Source organism: Epinephelus moara, chromosome 22, assembly GCF_006386435.1.
Source record: "Epinephelus moara isolate mb chromosome 22, YSFRI_EMoa_1.0, whole genome shotgun sequence".
In the NCBI taxonomy this organism is placed as follows: domain Eukaryota; kingdom Metazoa; phylum Chordata; class Actinopteri; order Perciformes; family Serranidae; genus Epinephelus; species Epinephelus moara.
In genome coordinates this window covers 39,992,980-40,014,367 of record NC_065527.1, presented here as the reverse complement: position 1 = coordinate 40,014,367, position 21,388 = coordinate 39,992,980, and the positions used below count along the sequence as shown (strand labels likewise).

Genomic DNA, 21,388 nt, shown 5'->3' with positions numbered 1-21,388 from the left:
TCTCTAGCGCAGCCGAACAGGCAAACCAGTAGCTGTGGATTAAAAGCAGAGACACCACTTGGGTCCCGAAATACCCCTACCAACAGCAGGGTTCGAGGGTGTAAAAGCAGAGGGGGTGCACCTAGGACACCAGGTGCTGCTGATGAGCCCTCTGGAGGTGTTGTGGGCCTATCATCAAAACGCCAGTGAAGGAGGGCACCCACCTTATGACCCCAGGGAAGCTTCTGCCCTCCCTAAACCCCCACCCGCTCCCCCAGCATGGCTCTGCTGTCACTCACAATCACAAGTATGTGCAACAACAATCAACCAGTTAAACTCCGCCTCGATTGAAGTTGGGTAAGGTCTTCTCCTGTTAGTTTCTTCTCTCTTCTTCCCTCTCTTCTCTCATCAACATGAGGGATGGGGGGAGGTAAAGTGCACGGCCCAGACCGGCAGGGGAGAGTTCAGTCCGCATAGACGACTCTCCTTGGCTCTGCCTTCCCTATGCTCCTTCTTACTTTTCTGTCCATCTAACCTCAACCCTTTGACTCCCACTCGGAAAATCCCAGACAGCGCTACTACTCCCATTCATAGTCACCAAGGAACTCTAACATCTAGTCCTAAACTTAACTAATACATCAATAATAATGATGCAATAATAAATTAACATAACACTGACAGGGGCTGAGTACTTTTACTTTTGATGTTCAAAGTACATTTTGCTGATAGCACTTATGTACTTTTACTACAAACCGTTTTGAATTTAGAACTTTATAGTAGTAATACTTCTTCCACCACATCAGAAGAGACCTTAAGGATTCTGGAAATACATTCAAAGTAAAGTTGTTTTGTTAAAAAGATGGCTGAGGATTCATCTTACAGAAACAGCTGATTACTTCTGTAACTGGTTCCAGGCATGATTATGCATGCGAGACACAAACATGCCATATTGATCTTTTCCATCCTTCTCTGCTCCACCTACACCTGATCAAGCTCAGGCCTTTCCTGCCAGTAAAAAGCTCATCAGGTGCAGTCAGAGGAGGAGATGGAAAACAAACAGAGCAGCCATGATTATGTTCTGACTTCAGACTGCTCTACACATGTTAAAAATAGAAACTCCTTCCTGAAATTGAAACTTGCCGTCAAAGACATTCAATACACTCTGACCTGATATGCAAGTTTGAAGGAATGGTTGGACATTTAGCAGGATAACTGTTATTCTGTTCCTACATGACACTTAAATGGTCATTTCACCCTTTATATAAACACAACTTACTGGTTTACAACTGTTTATATATATGTATACTTATCATTCACTGCATTCCTGTTGACATTCATTTGCAGCTACTGGCTAATTTGTATTACTCAGTTTTATAGTTTACTCATGTTATATTGTACCCTTTATTTTAACTTGCACTATTTTATGTTTAGATTCCCATGTAGGTTTTACTTTCGTGATAGCTTTTTTAGACACTATTTAATTTGCATTGTTAAAGTGAGCCTCAGACTTTGTGTTGTGCAAATGATAAATAATGAACTTGAGCCAATTATCAGCTATCTGCAGCCTCTCATTGGCTATCAGTGTGTGTGCACACTAACTAAATGGTTCCCCAATGCGATGACAAAGCAGTTGAAGCAGTCACAGACAGGCTTAGACAGTTAGCTTATGTAAGTAACTTATGAAGGTTATTATGAACTCACCAAACAGCATGAAGAGCAGCGCACAGACAAGTGTGGCCACAATGACCAGCAGTGTGAGCCCGACACTTTGCCACATCTTAACCGGACACCTGATAGCGACAACAGCATAAGGAGGTGACTGCGGTGTGTTTTCCGATTCACACCGCACACACACAAAAACAACGCAGCTAGCTAGCTCGGTTAGCCGCCCGGCAGCTGAGTTAGATAGCCAGCCTCAGACAAGAGAGAGACAAACAGCAGCACATCGCACACCAGGCTGTTTGCTAGCGTCTCTGGCTAGCTGGCTAGCTAACGTTAGCTAGCTGGTAGACAAACGCCGCAGTAGTTTAACAGACAGGCTGTAGCATGAGCTAACGTTAGCTGGTCACAGCAGGGTAAAGTCCTCCTTCTGTGTGCTACATAACTGCAACAGGTATTTGATAGTTCTCACAGACAGAGACAAGGCTGAGGCTACAGTAACTGGGTTAAGACAACAAAATCAACGTCATGAAAACCGACTCAAACTGCGCATGCGCATATTTCCATATGACTTCTGGGTAGTGAAGTTTATTTTAGATTTCATCTTTTCTGTACTAACATCCTCTGAGACATTCTGCATCATTATTATCACAGTGTTCTCATTTTCTATTCTTATTTTATGATTATAGTTATAGAATATACTACATTTTCACAATTAATAGTGGAATTGTGATATTTAGTTAATGTTTTAATTTATTTTTGTGTATACAGGTACTAAGACAGGTAAAGAAAGAAATGAGCTCTCTAGCGCCCCCATTTTGTTTGATGGGGCCAATAATGGAGGGGTCCCCTCAGATTATGTGTGGTCATATGCCTACAAAGTTGCACGGTGATCAGTGAAACCATTAAGATGTTATACACCTTTATGTGATGAGCCACGCCCTCTGCAATATTCATTGCCTTATAGAAGCTCAGTTTTAGTAAGTTTTCCAACTTTTGCCAAGAGGGAACTTTAGATAGCCTATTGGTCCCTAGATTATGTTCACCCAGTTTCATGCAGATTGGTCAAACTTCCTAGGAAGATATCGATTTTAAGTGTTTTTCAAAAAATTCAAAATGGTAAAATCTATATAACCAGAAGTTATGGGTTCTTGAGGCGAATTTGTTCCTCATGAGGAGAGGCATCTTTGTGCAAAGTTTCATGTCTCTACGACATACGGGGCATGAGATATGCCCATTCAAAGTTTGCAATTTCAATCGGTTGCTATAGCGCCCCCCTTTGGCCAATTGATGTAATATTGCTTCATTCGCATCCTCCCATGACCCTCTACCACTGTGCCAAATTTCACATGGATTGACCAAGTCAGTGAGGAGAAAAACGTGGAACAGACACACAGAGTTTTCGTCATTATATAGTAAGAATATATAGGGATGCACTTGCTCTGTCAGGGGACCACTTTTGCAAAATGACAGGAGACTAGGGATGCATGATCATGTCTGCACAACATCGGTATCAGCCGATATTGGCTTCAAAATTAATTAGCGGAATTGGCCAACATGCTGATATTATCGGTACAACGTGATTTTCTTATTTTGCACAATAAATAAATATTACATACATTGAAAAGCATTGTATTTCAAGTCTCCATCTGCTGGTGGGCCATCACAGTAAGAGTATGCATACATAATATGATGTTAATTGATGATCTCTAAAATTAGATGGGGGGAAAAAAGTGGATATATCAATATCGGTATCGGTTATCGGCCAAATTAGTTGTTATATATTGGCATATTGGATATCGGCAGATAATCCATTATTGTGCATCCCTACAGGAGATCAGGGGCAAGTTAATCAGCAAACAGTAATAATTAATGTATAAGTAATTACCCCATACCTCTGCCCATGGGGCCAGAGGACCCTCCCCTTTTTCTCTAATAAGCAAGCTGTATTTTGACCTTATTTACATTCAGAGTACAAAAAAAAAAAAATCTGATCAGATCAGATCAGATTTATTTTCACAGTCAATAAGAAAATAGTTGGCGGGCCACCTGGCCCCCTATTGAGCGTCAGATTTGGCCCCCGAGCTGTAAGTTGAGTATCACTACACTATGTGCTATGAACAGTATTAACAATATTATGAAAATACAGTATGAATAGTATAAATATGTGCAGCAGTTCACAGGCAGTGCAGATATGTGTAAAAATAAATAGTGCAGGTGTACTAATATTACTAATTTTACCCAAGTTCTGCACTTTTAATAAAGTGTAAAGACAGAGTTTTTGATGTAATATTGATAATGATGCAACAATCCTAGTAATCTATGATAGAAATAACTAACTACAGCGGAAATTAATATTGTTAATTCATTATTTGTACCCTTTAAAGCAGGCTGAGGTTCACTTTTACTTCAGTACTGTACGTTTAGAGCACTGAACTGTGCTGTTACATGGTTTAAATCACATTATTATCCCACAAAGGACAATTTCCATAGGCTTGACACCACTGCATTATTAACTATAGCCAGTTTTAAGTAACTGAGCCATGCTTTTTCATATTATTTTGAAAAGTGTCCTTTTTTATCAAATGAAACAATCTGACAACTGACCTGACTTATATCACCTCTGCTTTTTGATAAATAGTGTTTGCAGCATCACAACAACCAAGTCATGCATACAACATAAAGACACTGAAAGGGGTAGATATGAAAATAGAATAATAAAAACAAATAACATTTTAGGCAAGTTTATTTGTTTGACACCTTTTAACAAGGCAATAAAAGTGTTATATAAGATATAAAAGGAATTTAAACAACTTGTAAAAACAATAATACTATTAGTGTGCATTTTGTAGTAGTAAAATTACATATTTTCCCGTTTCTGGTTTAGTTCCCTAAAAGAGAAAGACATTTTTGACAGAATCAACTTTTCTGGTGTTAATATAAGCAGATAACAACAAAAACGTTAAAATAAATTATTTCACACAACCAATAACTAACAAAACAGCGTTTAAGTAACAGCAGTTATAAATAAGTATTAATGATTCTATCTCAGATTTACAAATGTGCATAAAGGTAAAAATATCTTGATATTTAATTTGTTTTCAACTTTGTTTCACATTAAAATTTCCACAGTTAACATATTTACTGTAACTTAATCTACAGTGCATGAAAGCACTAATGCATTTCTGAGTAAATCCAGCAGGAGGAGTCATTATTACACGCCTGTAACCTGTTGAATTGTTTTCAAGTCACTTATCTGACAACTGTTCAGTAAGTGCAGATGATGTTTTCTTGTATTCTGATACTTCACAGCACAGGAGCAACTACAATTTTTCCACAACCATTCTCATTATCAGCTCAGTACCTTTTCAACAGGAAGCTCCCACCTTTTGTTTGTTACACGCGCTGCATTTAAAACATTTAAACAGTATTTAAAGGAGGCTATGATGTCAGGTATGTGCACAGATAGACCCAAGGTGCTGCTCAAGCACCTGCCCTTTTCCCTCTGTCTAAGTAAGTGCCCACTATTTCTTTTAATAATTTAATATTTTATTTTTTCAATTTTGCCCATTGCATCAATTCTTTGTTAAAACTGTGTTGTATGCCCGACAACTGCATTTGAGCCCTGCTCCTCCTTCCTCAGCTTCTCTTGTGCTAGCTGCATGCAAATCAAGCGTGTTTGCCTCAAGCCCCAGCATTGTTTGTCACTATTACGAAATTAAACCACTGTTAAAACATCTAAATACAGCCAGTCTAATTCAGGCAATAACCCACCATTAACAGCAAGTAAACTACTCTGGCATAAAATCCCGGCGTCTACCTCCAACTATCTGACAGAATCGGGTTCACCAACTGCTCGGTGTGAGCAGAGACAGACAACGGATTGCTTTCCCACTTCCATGCGTCTTTTTTAACCAAAACTCACCCTTAAAAGTTTATGTCTCCAGAGTCTGTGATAATTAATTTAAATAAAAATGAGCTGCGCAATGTAAAGAGCGTAGAGGAGAAGAGGAGGAGTGCGGGGCTGCATGTTTCTGTTCTCTGAGTTTCTTAAACAATATTTAGAGCTATGCAGAAGATAGTTATAAGAATTAGCATATGACTATTTCTAAAAGAAAGGAGGAGAAGCGAATGAGGACAGGAGAGGAGAGCGCACTTAGTTAGCAGTTTGGAGGGTAGATTGGTTGGTTTATTACTTTGTAAATTCAGAGAACAGCTTTTTAATTCTGTGTAAAGACTTGTTCATTGTAATGGTTATTTATTTTAGAGCACTAAAGTGTGCACAGTGTGGCATTGTTTTCTTTGTTGTTGCCTGTTATAAATAAATGATAAAAGTGCAAGTGTGTGTGTAGCAGCTGCTAGGTGTATATAGTGTAGATATTTAGACACTTCATAAATAAGCTAGACAGACATTTCCCCTGCTCATGACTGTGCACAAATGTACTGTAGGCCTCAAGCTCAAGAAACCTTATGGTGTTGGTAGAATGAAACCACCTGGCAGGGTGCACTTCGCGTGTACACATTTTTTCGTCGGGGCAATTTTGTGGAAGGAATGCCCTTATTTTCCACTTGAGCACCTGCCCTCCAAAATGTCTGTGCACAGCACTGTATGATGCACAGGCGTAGAAAGTAGCAGAGGACTTTTACTCTGACAAAATTAAAGACAATTACACCATAAACTGACACAGAAGAATTCATCAGGAGGTAGGAAATGAAGTGTTTGATACTCAAAATTTTCTAAAGGGCCCCCAAACCCCCTGTTTCATATGTGTGTCCTCCAGTGTTGAAACAAAATCTATGCCCTTGCTATAAAGTGAAAAAGGTAGCCAAGAACTATCTTATCTGGGGATACATGTGTTTTCAGTGGTGAGAGAAGCACTCAGATCCGTTCATTAAGTAAAAGCAGAAATACAAAAGAATTACAGGAAGTTAGGAGAGCTTTAATAAATACAAAAATACATATTTTTTATGAATAAATTCATGAGTATATTACTTGATGCACCAGTAAATGTATATACAGCGCACGCAGGTCCGTGTCACCCTGTCATTCACTCTCATTCCATGTGTGAACTCTAGGAACTGCACGACAGGTCTCGACTTGTGTGCTCTGGCAGTGGAGTGTATCAGTTCACGTACACCAGCCCCAGTATTTGCATATTATGCTAAGGCGCAGTGGGAACATGAGTCATCCTTGAAGATGCCATTTTAAACACGTGTCAGTAGAACAGTGTGTCTAGCCAAAGTATGTGAGTTCAGTCTTTAATTCAAAGCCCTTAAGCATCTCAGTTTGATTTACGGGGTTTCACCTGCTAGTTTATTGTTAGTTTCAAGTTTAAAGTGGTTATAGCCAATGTGTTCAAAATATATGACTGGCCTTGGCTTTGCAAGGCCCAGTTAGAGACTAGCTGGTGAACATAGCAGAGCATTTAGCAGCTAAAGAGACAGATATTTTACTCTGAGAGGAGCTAGAGACCAAAAACAGAGCTAAAAGTAAAGTGAATATCAGCCTCACATTCATCAAAGGACAAAAACACAACTCCACGTGAATGATAATGTTGCTCTGGAACAGCTGGATGAGTACAATGCTTTACAGTTAATTCAACTGAAAGGCTGAAGATATGTTAATGTTGTGTTCACAACTTTCAAAAATAACTACAATAAAATCAGATATTGCAGCTCTCTAACAACAACAGAGGGAGCAGACCTGGTTTCACAAAAGGTGCTAAAGATCTTATCTGACGCAGCAAGATGCTCCGCAAAGTTCAGTTATTTCCTCAGTCAGATTAAACATAAAGTCGTGGTTTCCCCTGTTCCATCTCTGTGAAAGAAGCTCATTTTCGCATTTTCAAATTTTTCAAATATAAAATAAATGTAGTGGTGTAAAAAGTACAATATTTCCCCCTGAAATGGGGCTGTCCTCAACCAAACGCAGCTTATTAAGACATAGGGGTTATCTCCGGGTCTGAAAAGTGAAGCCAATGCTTCTGTGCTTTACACCTGCATTCTTTCTAATGCCACACTGTACGATATCAGCCCGATCAGCACGACTGCTCCGGTCACAGCCGTCACTTTGACCAGTAGACAACTGTATGACAACAACACCCCAGCGTTTTTAATATTTCCTCTAGGGATGTTACCACACAGAGTAAAAGGGGGAAATGATGGTGTGAAATAGCAGAGGCACTTTGTCAACCTAGTGAGTTCTGCCATTAGCATCAAGCTAGCAAAGAATGTTACTTTTTCATAGTGGAGAATATAAAGTAATAAAATTAAAAAACAGTGGCAGGGCTTTTACTCACCTCAACTGCAGAGGCTCCCAGCTTCATTTGAAACAGACTACATTATAAACGGGCCGTTATTTATTATTCCCTCTGTATTTTTGTATTTTGACTTTTTATCCGCTGCCATTTACCTCGATTAAGTTAATGCATCGCGCCGTCATTTCAAACTCAACACTCCCTTCCCTTATAAATTTGGTTGAGAGAATCCCTTCATTTTCTAAACAGGGTTTCATTGTGAAACATTTGCAGGAACTTATAGTGGAGGATTCAGTAGCTTGCATGTTTGCATACAATACTTCAAATGTAGCTCCTGCCATCTGCTGGTGCTTTTTACGTTACAACAGTAGCATTTCAGCTTGCACATGAACAGACACAGTGACTGAAATAATAGTACTAATAATAAAAATAGGACAGGAATAACCTGATGACATCACACACATGGTGAAAGACGACCGGGGATGATTGGTGTGGACCATCGTGTAGTCATGTCATTCGGCCAAGTCACGGCACGATTTTATGACTCCACAATCGGATAATCTGACATAGTGACTGTCTGAACGGACAGACGTCGTGTAGTGTGAACCAGCCATAATGGCCAGCAGGGGGCGACTCCATTGGTTGGCAAAGAAGTCTGAATGTATAAAAGTCAATGAGAAAATACTTCTCACTTGATTTAACTCGTTAACTATTTTGCAAATGAGTTTATGTTCTCAATTGCTAGTTTCAAGTCTTATTCAATACAGCAAGAAGTTCATATTGTAAAGTACGGTCCCATTTAAAGTCAAATATATAGAGCAAAGTATGCTTTAGGGCGCGACTACTGTGACTGACAAGAAACCAAGATGGCGATGACCAAGTATTTGACATACTTTTATATTTTAGTGGTTAGGGTTAGGGTCACTAACGCTGGAATTCCGTTGTGGAACGGCTGCACTGGTTATCCGCTGTATGCTCTGCCGTCCGTCAACACCCACCAGCTGCGTTTGCTGTGCGGAGCGGTGCAGCTCTGCCGGACAGCAGGAGTCAGAAACTTGCATGAAAAGATGTAATATATGTATGATTATATATAATATAAAAAGATGTAGTTTCTATAAACAGAACCACAAAACCAGAGGAGTAGTAGGAAGACATCTAGGTCCACCTCCATGATTAACATCTCCTCGTCCATGGTGTCAACGGGGTGAAATGATGTCTGAAAACCTCTGACCTGTTGACTTCAGGCCTGCCTCCGCCCATTATGACATTTTCAAGGTGTAGTGCAGGGAAATATGATCCGCTGTGAACACTGTGTCTTTTATTTTGAACATTAACCGGATGTTTTATTTTGTTTCTGTGCACGACTTCCTGCCCCGCACGATCTGCTCTGTGCTGAATTGCGGGAAAAAAAGAAAGTCCTGCGTATCTGTTGTGGAGGGCTCTGGAGCGCCGCAGCTGTGACAACTGAGGGCTCCGGAGCGCTGCAGCTGTGACGGAGCCAGAACGCAGCACAGCCGCAGCCAGTGGAAGCACACACATTGACTAGAATTGAAACGTATTGGCTCCGCTGCCGTTCCGCAGACGCAACCAACACGCATCTGCTGGAATTTGGGGGTAACATGACGGGAGTGGGGTTTATGACCTGTACTGCAGCCAGCCACCAGGGGGAAGTCGAGATGTTTTGGCTCCACTTTTGGGGATCTGTCATGTCTTCCATCTTCATTATACAGTCATTGGTAAGGAGGCGGTCGGGATGGACGAATAGGTCAAACAAACACCGCTGATTATGTCCCATGTGAAACCAAAAGTCATTATTGAGTTATTTTAACTTATGTAAAAATAAAAATACTGGACATAGCTACTGCAGTGTCACCCACTGGTTGGTGGACTCCCATTTTGAAGCCTCAAATTCAGCATTACGGCCTTCGCCATCTTGGTTTTTTGGAGGCAGAAGTAACCCTATTTGGACGAGAGGCTGGTGCTGTGGAGGAGCAAGGAGTGGATCTGACCGGAGGCTGAGGACACGACCGACAGACAGCCCGTCACTGAAAGGGTAACTTTATGCGTAACTTTAAGCCTTAATAGGCTAAAATGTAAACGGTTGGTTATATAAAAATTCATAGAGAGCCATAGAGACCAAAACCACTTTTTTTGTACCAGGCTGTAAACATGTTCATTTCTGCTGTAGAGTTTAGCATTTTCACATGAGGGTGTATGAGGATTGACTGGCCTCCGGAGTCAGCCTCAAGTGGTCATTAGGGGAACTGCACTTCTCTGTTGGCTTCATTTTTCTAGCCCCAGAGGTTGCCACTTGGCCTATATGCACCCACACATGTTAAAAGTGCATGTTAATGTGGCCCTCTCATACTTTTTTTTAATCAGTAATCTACTTTTCTTTCCTGTGTAGTTGCTGGTAGCTTTAGTGGCCTCATTTTCCTACAGTGATAAGTGTTTTATTTTTATCTCTCATTATCTACAGCATGCTGAATAAGAACATTTCCTCGTTCCACATCCTCACTCATGAACATGTGTTTGTGCCTTATATAATATGCACGCCAGTGTGTTAGCATTTATTTATTCAATATCAAACTGCAGCGTAAGCTGGGGAAGTACGCTGACAGCACATTCATGTTTCCATGAATGAGTCATAAATCTTGGTGTGGGGGGTTTTTTGTTTGTTTTTTTTAATCCGAAGCAGGTTTTTGTGCTTGTTTAGCGACCTGTAACTAATCATGCTGACTGTAAAACAATATATGAAGCAAACACTTACGACACTGCTTATTATAGTCAACACTTGCCTCATGCAAACACAGTATGTGGTAACAGTGTCTGATCCTACTGTAAATACATTTGACCTAATTTAATAAGAACACCTTGTGCTGTGTGGTTCTTATTACTTCATATAAAAAAGCCTCAGTGTGGTTTTGTGTTGGAGAACAAGTTTTGATGGTTCAACGTTCCTCACAGCGTTTGTTTAAACCTGCACCTCTGATGACCTCTTGACTTCATGTGCTCAAGCTGCAGAGAGGAGATGTTTTACAGAACATATGGCACGTACACATCAGTGCTGCGCAAAGACAACAGGCCTGCTTTGCATATACTGCTCAGCTAAGTAAATGTACTCACTGCTCTTAAAATGCAAATTTGAGGTGTTTACACTTTACTTAGCCTGAGAGTTTCCACTTTAAACCCCTTTATACTTCTACCATGAAGGGAATACTGCACCTTTTACTTCACTTTGTTTATCTGTAGAGCTCTAGTAAGATTCTTCATATAAAACACATGATGGCTGTGCTGCATTCTTATAGATTAAATTACCCAACAGTGTATTAAGTTGTTATAATGAGCTCCACTTTTACTTCAGCAGTAAAATGCTATTAATAAATGAATGCATTTGTAAGAGCAGTTAAAAGTATTGCTTTTTTTAAACTTAAGAATCTAAATGCTTCCCCCACCACTGTAATGTAGCTACTATATTGTAAATGTACTTGCTTTTCAAACAGCATTTAAAATTATTGATACATGAGTTGAAGCAAAACATCTGGGACTTTCTCGATATTGTCTGGCCTGGGAACACCTCGGGATGACCCAGCTTCGGATAAGCTGTTAAGAATGGATGGATGGACTTTTTCTCTGTACAAACAAAACACGGTTCTCTCAGTTTGGTCACAAATTTGTTTAAATCTGTGTTTGTGATCACTTAACCAACATAATCTGTGATCCATCCACCTGACAGGTGTGGTATATCAGCAGCAGGATTGTTACTCAGCTGTGTCTTGAGATGGTCGCAATAAAAGGCTGCTCTAAAATGTGCAACATAATGCTACAGATGTCACAAGTTTTAAAGGAGCGTGCCATTGGCGTGCTGACTGCAGGAACGTCTACCAGAGTTCTTGCCTGTGAATTTGACAGTACATCCAACCGGCCTGGTGAGCCAGCCCAGGACCCCTACATCCAGCACCTTCACCTGAAAGGCTGATGTGAGAGTTGGTTTGTATGGCCAAAGTATTTCTACACAGTCAGAAACCGTCTCAGGGAAGCTCATCTCAGGGACTGGTCTCAGAGCATCTTTCAGGTGAAGGTGCCGGAGCTCCTGGGCTGGCTCACTAGACTGATTATTGTGAAATTCTTGGAAATAACGTTGGAGACGGCTTCACGGGGGCACAACTGCTCCTGCCGTCAGCATGCCAATGGCACGTTCCCTCAAAATCTGTGGTGTTGTGTCATGTAATAATACTTTAAGAGCAGCCTTTTATTGTGATCATCCAAATATTAACAACTTTGTTAATACAGTTTGAGAGAATAACGTCTTTTGTGTGCAGAGAAAATGTCTTTAACTGATAGAAAATAGAAGCAAAAGAGTTGCAGTTATATTTTTGTTAAGTGTATGCAGACAATTTTTTATATAAAACTTCTCCGGCTGCGGAGAGAGCTGTGCAAAGTCTGACAAATTGCCTCAAGCGATGTCACTTGAGACAGTGTTTGTTGGGACTGAAGGCTACAGGTTCAAACTTTTTTTTAATGTTGCTGTGGAGTTAGAAACAAGTGAGACCGCTGTGGATCATGCCTCATCTCACCTCGAGGCTTCATTAGCTATTACTAGCATAACACGCCTGAATCTCAGACCAAACCGTGGGTGCTTGAGTTGCATGATGGGTAAAATAGGCACCGGGTTTTGACGAGGAAGAAGAATCTATGGAATCTATGGAATTAAAAAAAAAAAAAAAGGACAGAATTAAATGACCAAAATATTTGTGTCATTAATGAATTAGATTATTCCTTTAAGTACTCAAGAATACATTTACTATTTTGAGCACATTTGGTCATTGCTTTACTTTAATGACACAAATAAAGTTGCAATAATAAGTCAAATATTTGTTGCTTTTCTCTGCTTTATAGCTTTGTAAATGAAATATCTTTGAACTTTGGACTGTAGGTCAAACAAATAATATGAAGTGTCCTCCAGAGCTTTAGGACATTGTGACGGCCATTTGTCACAATTATCTGACATTTTAAAAACCTAACAATAAATCAGTTAATCAGGAATTAATTGTTAGTTGCAGTAAAAGACACAAAACAATCTTTTGGTGTGAAAACACACATCCTAGTAGATTTTGTGCGTAAATTTAAGTTGTGATTGGTGTTAGGTTGGGTTTGACAACGAACAGGATTTACAGATAAGCATCAAGAACTACACAGCTCACACCCACGCACACAGCATCTGTATCACAGCGCCAAGAGGTGAAGTTGAATCAGACAATAAGTTATAAATCACCAAGACATTTCATTATAAATGTTTAATTTTACTTTGTAACAGTGACATTCAAAAGTGAAGCCCAAAATATTAAACAAAAAAAAAAACAGTCCAGGTCTGTTATGTTCAGTCGACCATTGGTCAGTTTGCCCTCATGTAAATAATATAATGTAACTAGAATTTAACATTGGCACATTTTTGTTAAAGGTCCAGTGTGTAGGATTTGAGGGCATCTATTGACAGAAATTATGTGCAAAATTCACAATGTTTTCATTCATTTATAATCACCTGATAATAAGAATTGTTGTGTTTTTGTTACCAAAACCCAGTTAAGACTAAAGATTTGCAACAAGTCAAGTACAACTTGTTCTGAAAACCTGCAGGTGTACACAAATGCAACTGAGCGAGACAGTGTGTCATCTTCATAGGAACGACTCTCTGAAGTTCAGCTCTAACTTCAAGCTCTTAGGTTTATTTTGGAGCTAAGTATTATTTGTGGCTTCATAAAATAAAATGAATGAGGATAGTGAAAGTGAGATATTTGTTACAGTTGCATCTCTTGTAGTGATAAAACAGCAAAGACAGACAAATGCCACTAAATCATTCACACTAGACCTTTAAACTGACAGTCGTGTTTTAAATTAACATGCCCTAATACAATGATTTGTATGACATCTGAGGAATTAGCGCCCTGCAAATGACGTTACGTACGTAAAGTTGCGTAGGGTTAGGTTTAGAAAAGAAACATGGTGACCATGTGCCTTAAAATAACTTAAAGTTCAGTTGGTTTCAAACAGTTCCAAACATCAGTCTCCTGGGGGAAGGTCTTGAGTCTTGTGACCCTTCAACTCCGCAACCTGCCTCCTTATGAGAACGACTTCCTTCTTTACTCCTGTCAGCACATTGTTTATATGATCGCAGCCTTCTTGATTACATGGCTTATAACAAAAATTGTAGGTACACCTACAAACATCCATCCGCATTGATGACGTAGACGCGAATCTGTTGCTGCTCTGTCAGCTCCCCTAAATTTGTACAAAATTTATGCTCTTATGTCTATTTTACAAATGTTGGTGATGCATTTCGTGTTTGGCTTTGGACAGCAGTAATGTGTGGCCACGAATCACTCATCAGGATAGGGAAATAAACTCACTGGGCTGTAAACTGTCCTCCTGCCGACTTCTGCTAGCTAGCTAAGTCGAGGTTTTCAAATGTACACATCAGTGAACACTGAAGAAAGACGGACATTGCACCGGCTGAACTAGCATCCTGCTAGCCATAGTACAGACGTTGGAAGATAAACTGAGCAACTTTTGTGCCCCATCAGTTTCCAACAGGATATCAGGAACTGTAATATTCTGTGATTCACTGAAACTTGGCTAAAACCTGGATAGCGCCATTCAACCAGGTGCCTCTTTATATGCTGAGGGGGCATGTCCTTTACGGTCAGTAAGGACTGGTGTGACTGTGGGAATGAGAGTTGCTGTCCAATTGATTGATTGATTGAAAACAATACATAAGAACAGCCTGTTTTAATCCTGAGTCTGATCCAAGAAAAACATCCTACTTTATGTCGCAGAAAAACATCTGTAACTCAGTAATAACTTCACAGCAAGCAAATGCTCTAGTCGGGCAAGGTGGACAAAAGTACCGCAAAAAACAAATACAAAAACACATTAAATAAACAAACTTTAGATCTCATCTTCTGTGAGATTAATTATTACTGACAGTAAGTACCGCCCTGAATAATTGTGCATCGTAACAACTCAACATTGTAATTTCACCGTGACATTTTAACTGAAGGGTTGATTAAAGTGAATCATTGCCCAACCCTCTGCACAGTTGGCTCTGAACGTATAAACATGCATGGTGCCAATATGACACAAGAAGACAGAGGCACAATGCTACAAGTACATTTTATGGCAGACCAGGTGTTCAATGCATCAAGTGTACCTAATACAGCGGATTCTGAGCACACCTTAAGAGTAACAGGATGTTAACCTTTTAAACCCCATTTAGTGGCATTAAAATCCACTTTTTCTTGTATTTTTTAATAAAGATACAATTTGTATCAACCGCATACAGCCTCTAATTACCCAGTTCACAGAGGCAACTTACAATGTAACATAATTTAAAAAAAGGCATTTGAATACAGGTGGATACCACAATACATAAATACACAAACTCATGTTTATCTTTTCAGTCTTTCCACTGAAAGACGAGGGTTTACACCAGCGCTACTTCATCTCATTTCAGCGACCTGTTCTGACTCTGCAACTTGAGGATCTCAACAACCAACATCTGTGGATCCACCTGCTGAGGAAACATGTCCATGGCCGTGTCAACCAAGTGAGCGCTGAAGATAGCGAGGAGCTTCTTTCTGACAACCTCTCTCTCCTCCCTGCCAGGACTCGCCCCCTGAGGAGGCTCCCAGTGCAAGCACTCCCCTGGCAGGCTGCAGCCTGCTGGGGGATAAGCCCCAAACGGATCAGACCAGTACTGCTGCTGTGGGCGGCTGGGGACTCTGCTGTGCTGGAAATCTGTCGGCTGACTGTATGCAGGCATGCTGACAGGGTATGCGCCATAGCTAGCGTAAGGAGGCGGGTAGGGAATGCTGAAATGCTGGTTGTGGTGGTGGAACGCTGGTGTGGTGCCCTGAGAAGTAAGGTCATGTGAGCAGCAGCTGCCCGGAGGGCAATACTGTTGTCTCACACTGTGGGTGTGCTGAGAGCTCTTGTATGATGCACTATGCTTGTGATCACACACACTCCAAGGAGCATCCATCGGCTGACTGTCTATGGAGCCTAGACCAGAGTCCAGCTGCTCATGTGAGCTACTCTGCCGCACTGAGCTGTGGTCAGAGGCCGAGTGCTGGCTGGTCTTCTCCTTTCTAGATGTGGCCTTCTTGCTGGAGCGGTGACTCGCCTTCACCTGATCGTATTTATGATCTTTCTTTAAGGAGCCACTTTCATGTCCCAGAGTCAGTTTCTTTGCCATATCCTCCACCAGTGAGAGGCTCTGTCCAGGCACAGGACTGGATTGTTTCACTGCAGTGGACGGTGGCTTGGCGCTCTCCCTAAGCTCATCGGCAACTGAGCGGTTGGACTGTTTGGCTCGCTCAGGATGGTGGAACTTACATTTGATTCCATAGGTACATTTCTTTCCTAAAGGAAGAATGAAACACTGATTATTTTCGAACAACAGTGAGTGTCTACAGTCGCTAACGATTGCTAACGTAGGCCTGCTAACATGCAAATGTTTAGCTTTTTACTCTTACATTCTGAAAGAACTCAGTGGATCCAGTAGCTGTTGAGACATTCACTCATAACTACAAGCGTCAACGTCATGGTCACGTTTGAGGAAAAGCCAGGAGATCACCAAAATTATGAGGATTAATGCTGTGGGTACCATGAATGTCTTTACCAAATTTCATGGCAATTCATCCAAAATGTGTTTAGATATGTCAGTTTGGATAAAGTGGTGGACTGACCCACACTGCCATTTACAGCAGCACGGCCAAATGAGGACAGCAAATGTAATTTACCAGTCACAAAAAAAGTGCCAGGCCGGCCAGTAACTATATATCTATATATTTATATCAAATATATACTGTAGTAGTGATATGGAAGCCATCTCACCGTAAGGGCACGGCTGTTTTTTTGGAGTCTTTGGAAACCTCCGCAAGTAGTTCTCCAGGGTCGGTCCATGACGGCCCAGAGGATCATCAGGAGGCATAAACCTGAGTTTGGGTAAAACATTAGTAAAAAATAAACATTACAGGATAAAAACAGCGAGGGAAGCCACTAAATTTAGAAGGCAGAACTCACTTGTTATTAACAAAGGAGTACATGAGCAGCCTCTCTTCGATGAAGCGCTTCCACTCAGGCTTCTCTCCCTGAAGGTCCCGGTACATGTCGTTGGAAACGACGATGCCGTCAGACTCGTAGCCAAGCTTGACGATGAAGCAATCGTCGTTGCAGACCACCCGTTTGCCTGCGACACGTCTCGATGGCGTAAACACCAGAATCTTCCTCCTCTCCAGGTCTCGCAGAATGTGCTGATCTGTAAACCAAACATATAGTCACATCAGGCAACTGTTAAAGGTACTGTATGTAACATGTTACATGTATTTATTGTTTTTTACTGACACAAAACCTGTACACACTGCAACAGAGAGTCCACTAATGTTGTGTTTCCGTTACATTTAGTAATAGGGTTGCTTTCTAACACAGACAAATTGCTAGCTAACAAACACAGCAAAATACTGCGTTGAGAGGATAACGTTAGCTAATTCACCCAGACTCCCGGGGCTGGTTTGGAGATTCATACAAGGTAGCTAAATTACAGCTGGCTGAGCGTCCAGCAAGCTAACTGTAATCTCAGCTGCTATTCTACATGGATCTGTGGTTGGTTGCTTTGTAACGTCAGGTGATAAAGTAATTTGCAAACGGCAAGCTGGTTAGTATCACATGATAATTTATGATAATTATTATGATAATAATTTTCCAATATTCTATCAAGATGATGCCGGTCAATCACAGTCAGTCTCTTGTTAGTCACTGTTATGGCCGATCTGCAGCTACGAAGGATTCTGACAGTCGTTCACTGAGCGGCCTCACAGAGGCACTTGGTGGCAGCAGAAACATTACGGTTGGTATGACAAATTTGTTGCTGATTTCCATATCCAGCAGTTACAGAGCATCATTATTACTCATTTGGAGTCGAGTTTGTGTCCACCTTATGAATGTTAGTCCAATATTCACTCTCTTTTAGCTCTGTTTTTGGTCTCCACCAGCTCCTGAGGGAAACATCTGTCTGCTTAGCTGCCAAATGCTCCACATGTTCGCCAGCTAGTCTCTAACTGTGTTTGTCTGCTGTTTGGTGCTGAGCAGGTAGTACACTATGAGTTTTTAGAAGTCTTTTGCCGAAAACGTTTTGAGAGCGGTGGGAGTGAAACAAAAAATATATTCACAAACCAGACAGCTAAACAATCACTACCTTTACATGCGCAAAATATTCTGCTTTTTGCCCTTATTCATCAGGTCAAAATATATAAAGAAAATGGCTGGAGTCGCTTGTCATTTTGCTTCTTTGCATCCAAACAGGATTTTTTGGTGGACTCTTTTATTCTTTCAACCGCTGTCTTGAAAAGGTCAGTGTTGCAATGTTTGCGCATATCCAAAAACCTGTTGATTTCCAAGTCTTTCATCAAGTTGTGTGCCATCTACATTACCCGCATCAAATTCAGAATACTGTCATTAATAATAGTGAAACGTAGTGTGCGTGTAAATAGAGCCAGTGAGCTGTAACTGACCATAAGGCTCCATGAAGCAGAAAGGAACCGCAGATTCAGGTGATAATCATCTGTTGGTTCATCACTTCATGCTACCCCTTTTAAATTGCCATTTTGTTTTAACATTGCCATAATAAAAAGATTAATTTTGCGCTTTCAGTAAACACTTTCACATCATACACAATCTAAATAATAATTTTTGGGAAGCCACTGTTGCATTTTAATTTGGGTCTTTCCCATCAGACAGATTTGACCTGGTTAAATATTGATGAAGGGCCCTAAAAGTACATCCTGCAGCAAAACAGTTTATCAGCATGAGCAAACCTACACAGGGTATTTCCAATTTGAGAGATACAGCTCACTCTGTTGCACCACAAAAATCAAGCCCTGCTCTTCCAATGAAGCTGGTTTTCATTTTGCCTCTGACTTTGAAGGTTTTTTTTTTTTTTCAAAGAGGCTGCAACTAACAATTATTTTCATTATTTATTATCAATTTGCCAATTAGTTTCTCCAATAATCTTTTAGTTTATAAAATATCAGTACAGTAGAGTAAGGATTCCTGTGCCCATGCTTGTTTTATTTCTATATAACATGAAAAAACAGTACAAAATGGTCATTAAAACCTCCCAGAACACAAGTTTACATATTTGAATGTCTTGTTTTATCTGTCCAGCAGCGGAAAACACAGAGATATTTGAGCTACAGTGACAAAGAAGAGTGAAAAGCAGCCAATCCTCATATTTAAGAAGTCATTTTTGTTTGAAAAAAGACCAAAAAAAAAAGGCACAACCTGCTTTTGTAAACACAAAAAAGAACACAAGACTTTAAAACATCCAGACCACGCCTTGGTATTCAATTAACAATGAGAACAGTGTAATATGAGCCATGGTGGCAGGCCATGAGGGAAGTAGGATACATCAAATTGGACGTAAATTCCCTTACCTGTGATAGGAACATCTGGCCGGGGCTGCTCCTTCCTCCATGAAGGAACAAACACGGTTATTTCAGTATGGCCTCTCTCTGCGAAGAAGTTTACAGCCAGCTGGATTCCCAGACAAGAGAAAACTTCCTTGTTCCCGTGGCTGAATGAATAAACAGAAACCAGACAAAAAAGAATAAGAAACCAGAAAACAATCATGTGTTAACATTTAAAAAGGAGTCCCTGAGGCAGCTCAGAACAAAGACTGAGGTGTCTTTGATATTCACAGCTCTTATCAATACACCCTATCATGTTTTGTAAATTTGAGGTTAAAAAAACAAGTTTATTATTCTTCAACAGGTTGAGCTTGGTGATTTCATCATTCAACACACTAAGGCTGCACAGAACAACTACTTTCACAGATTCATCTGAAATTCTCAGTACTATTCGACTGCTCCAATAGTAATACAGTAACTCCTGTCACTTGAATGCGCTGTCATCCATCATTGTGGTTTCTGTCAGCTGTCTATGAGTCATCATCTCTCTACAGCTCAGTCAATGTGATGAATCTTCCACTGCACAGAGAACAGCCAGAAAAGCATGCAACCAGGTGCAGTAGAAAACTTGGTACTTTTGGCATACTGCATTTCACACACCTATGTATTGGGACATACTGAACAGTCTGGCCTATAACTGTTTAACACTGTTAAATAATATGTCCATCACAAGCTCTCAAAGCCCAACGTGACATCTTCAAATTGCTTAATTTGCCAACCAACAGTCCTTAATTACAGAATTTAGTATTGTAGAAAATAAAGCCAATATTCACATTTAAGGAGCTAGAAACAGTGATTTAGGGGGGATTTTTGCTTTAAAAAGAAATTAAAGATGAACTATTAGTAGTGTTAGCCCGGTCAGTATGTACTAGTAATACAGAGATATGAATCAGGGAATTTCCTTTAATACTATAATCTGATCAATCATGTCAAATACAGGAAATCGATGCAAAGCAACATTTGCATCCCAATTAGGATGTTTATTCTCTGTTGAAATAACCTGAATCTGTTTGAGTTTGTTTGTATTTTTATGATCCTTACCATAAACCTGTGTATATTTTTGCCTTTACCGTTACCTTATGGATATTTGACATTTTATGTCTGCAACTGCTGCACAACAATTTCCAGTTCCATCTTATCGTCTGATGTTATAGTTGCCAGACCCATATTGCCAGAGTAAATGTTGACATTGTACGTTCCTGTAAACCATGGATATGTTACACTGGCACATTGTATGTGCATACAACATGGACACATTGAAACTTCACATTTCGGCGACAATGTGGTTAACATGTGGTTAGGTTTCAGCACAAAAAGCAGCGATGGGGCGCTAAAAAACAACTGTTTTTGTTGTTTGTTGGTCTCAAACCATTCACCATCTCCCAAAGACAAAGTCAGATCATATTCTATAAAACGCTGATATGATATATATGAAACAAACGATTGTGACGAATTTGTGGTTTGCAGAAACATACAATGCCACCATTTTCTTCTGGCTTCTGGGTTGCATTTTATCCATTACTGGACTCCAACTTTGTTGCTTGTGACCCTTTAACAGGATTAGCTTTGACAGTTTAGGAAACACACACACATTTGCTTTATTGATGAGAGTTTGATGAGAAGATCGATACCTGTCCGTACGCGAGCCTGGCTTAATGAAACAGTTAACCTGGCTCATAATAACATAATCTGCCACAGAGTACCTCTGTATCTCACTACATGATCTTTTTAGTTTGTTCAAAAATTTGTGTAAAAACCACAAGCTGTGGTTTACAAGAGTTATACAGTGGTGTGAAAAAGTGTTTGCCCCCTTCCTGATTTCTTACTTTTTTGCATGTTTTCCGCATTTAAATGTTTCAGATCATCAAACAAATTTAAACATTAGTCAAAGATAACACAAGTAAACACAAAATGCAGTTTTTAAATGAAGGGTTTTATTAATGAGGAAGAAAAAAATCCAAAGCTACATGG

At 40.2% G+C, this 21,388-nt stretch overlaps 1 protein-coding gene across 1 annotated transcript in view; it reads right to left on the bottom strand.

Annotated features, from left to right (window-relative positions):
• Positions 1 to 13,188: 13,188 nt before the first annotated feature.
• Positions 13,189 to 21,388, bottom strand: part of zc3h12ab (zinc finger CCCH-type containing 12Ab) — a 16,068-nt gene continuing 7,868 nt past the window's right edge. Inside the window, exons 3-6 of the mRNA XM_050035252.1 lie at positions 19,385 to 19,524; positions 16,977 to 17,211; positions 16,788 to 16,888; positions 13,189 to 16,313 (exon numbers count right to left, since the gene is read on the bottom strand). Of these exons, the coding sequence (XP_049891209.1) occupies positions 15,397 to 16,313; positions 16,788 to 16,888; positions 16,977 to 17,211; positions 19,385 to 19,524 (1,393 nt within the window). The 3' untranslated portion in view covers positions 13,189 to 15,396. The remainder of the gene's footprint in view (positions 16,314 to 16,787; positions 16,889 to 16,976; positions 17,212 to 19,384; positions 19,525 to 21,388) is intronic.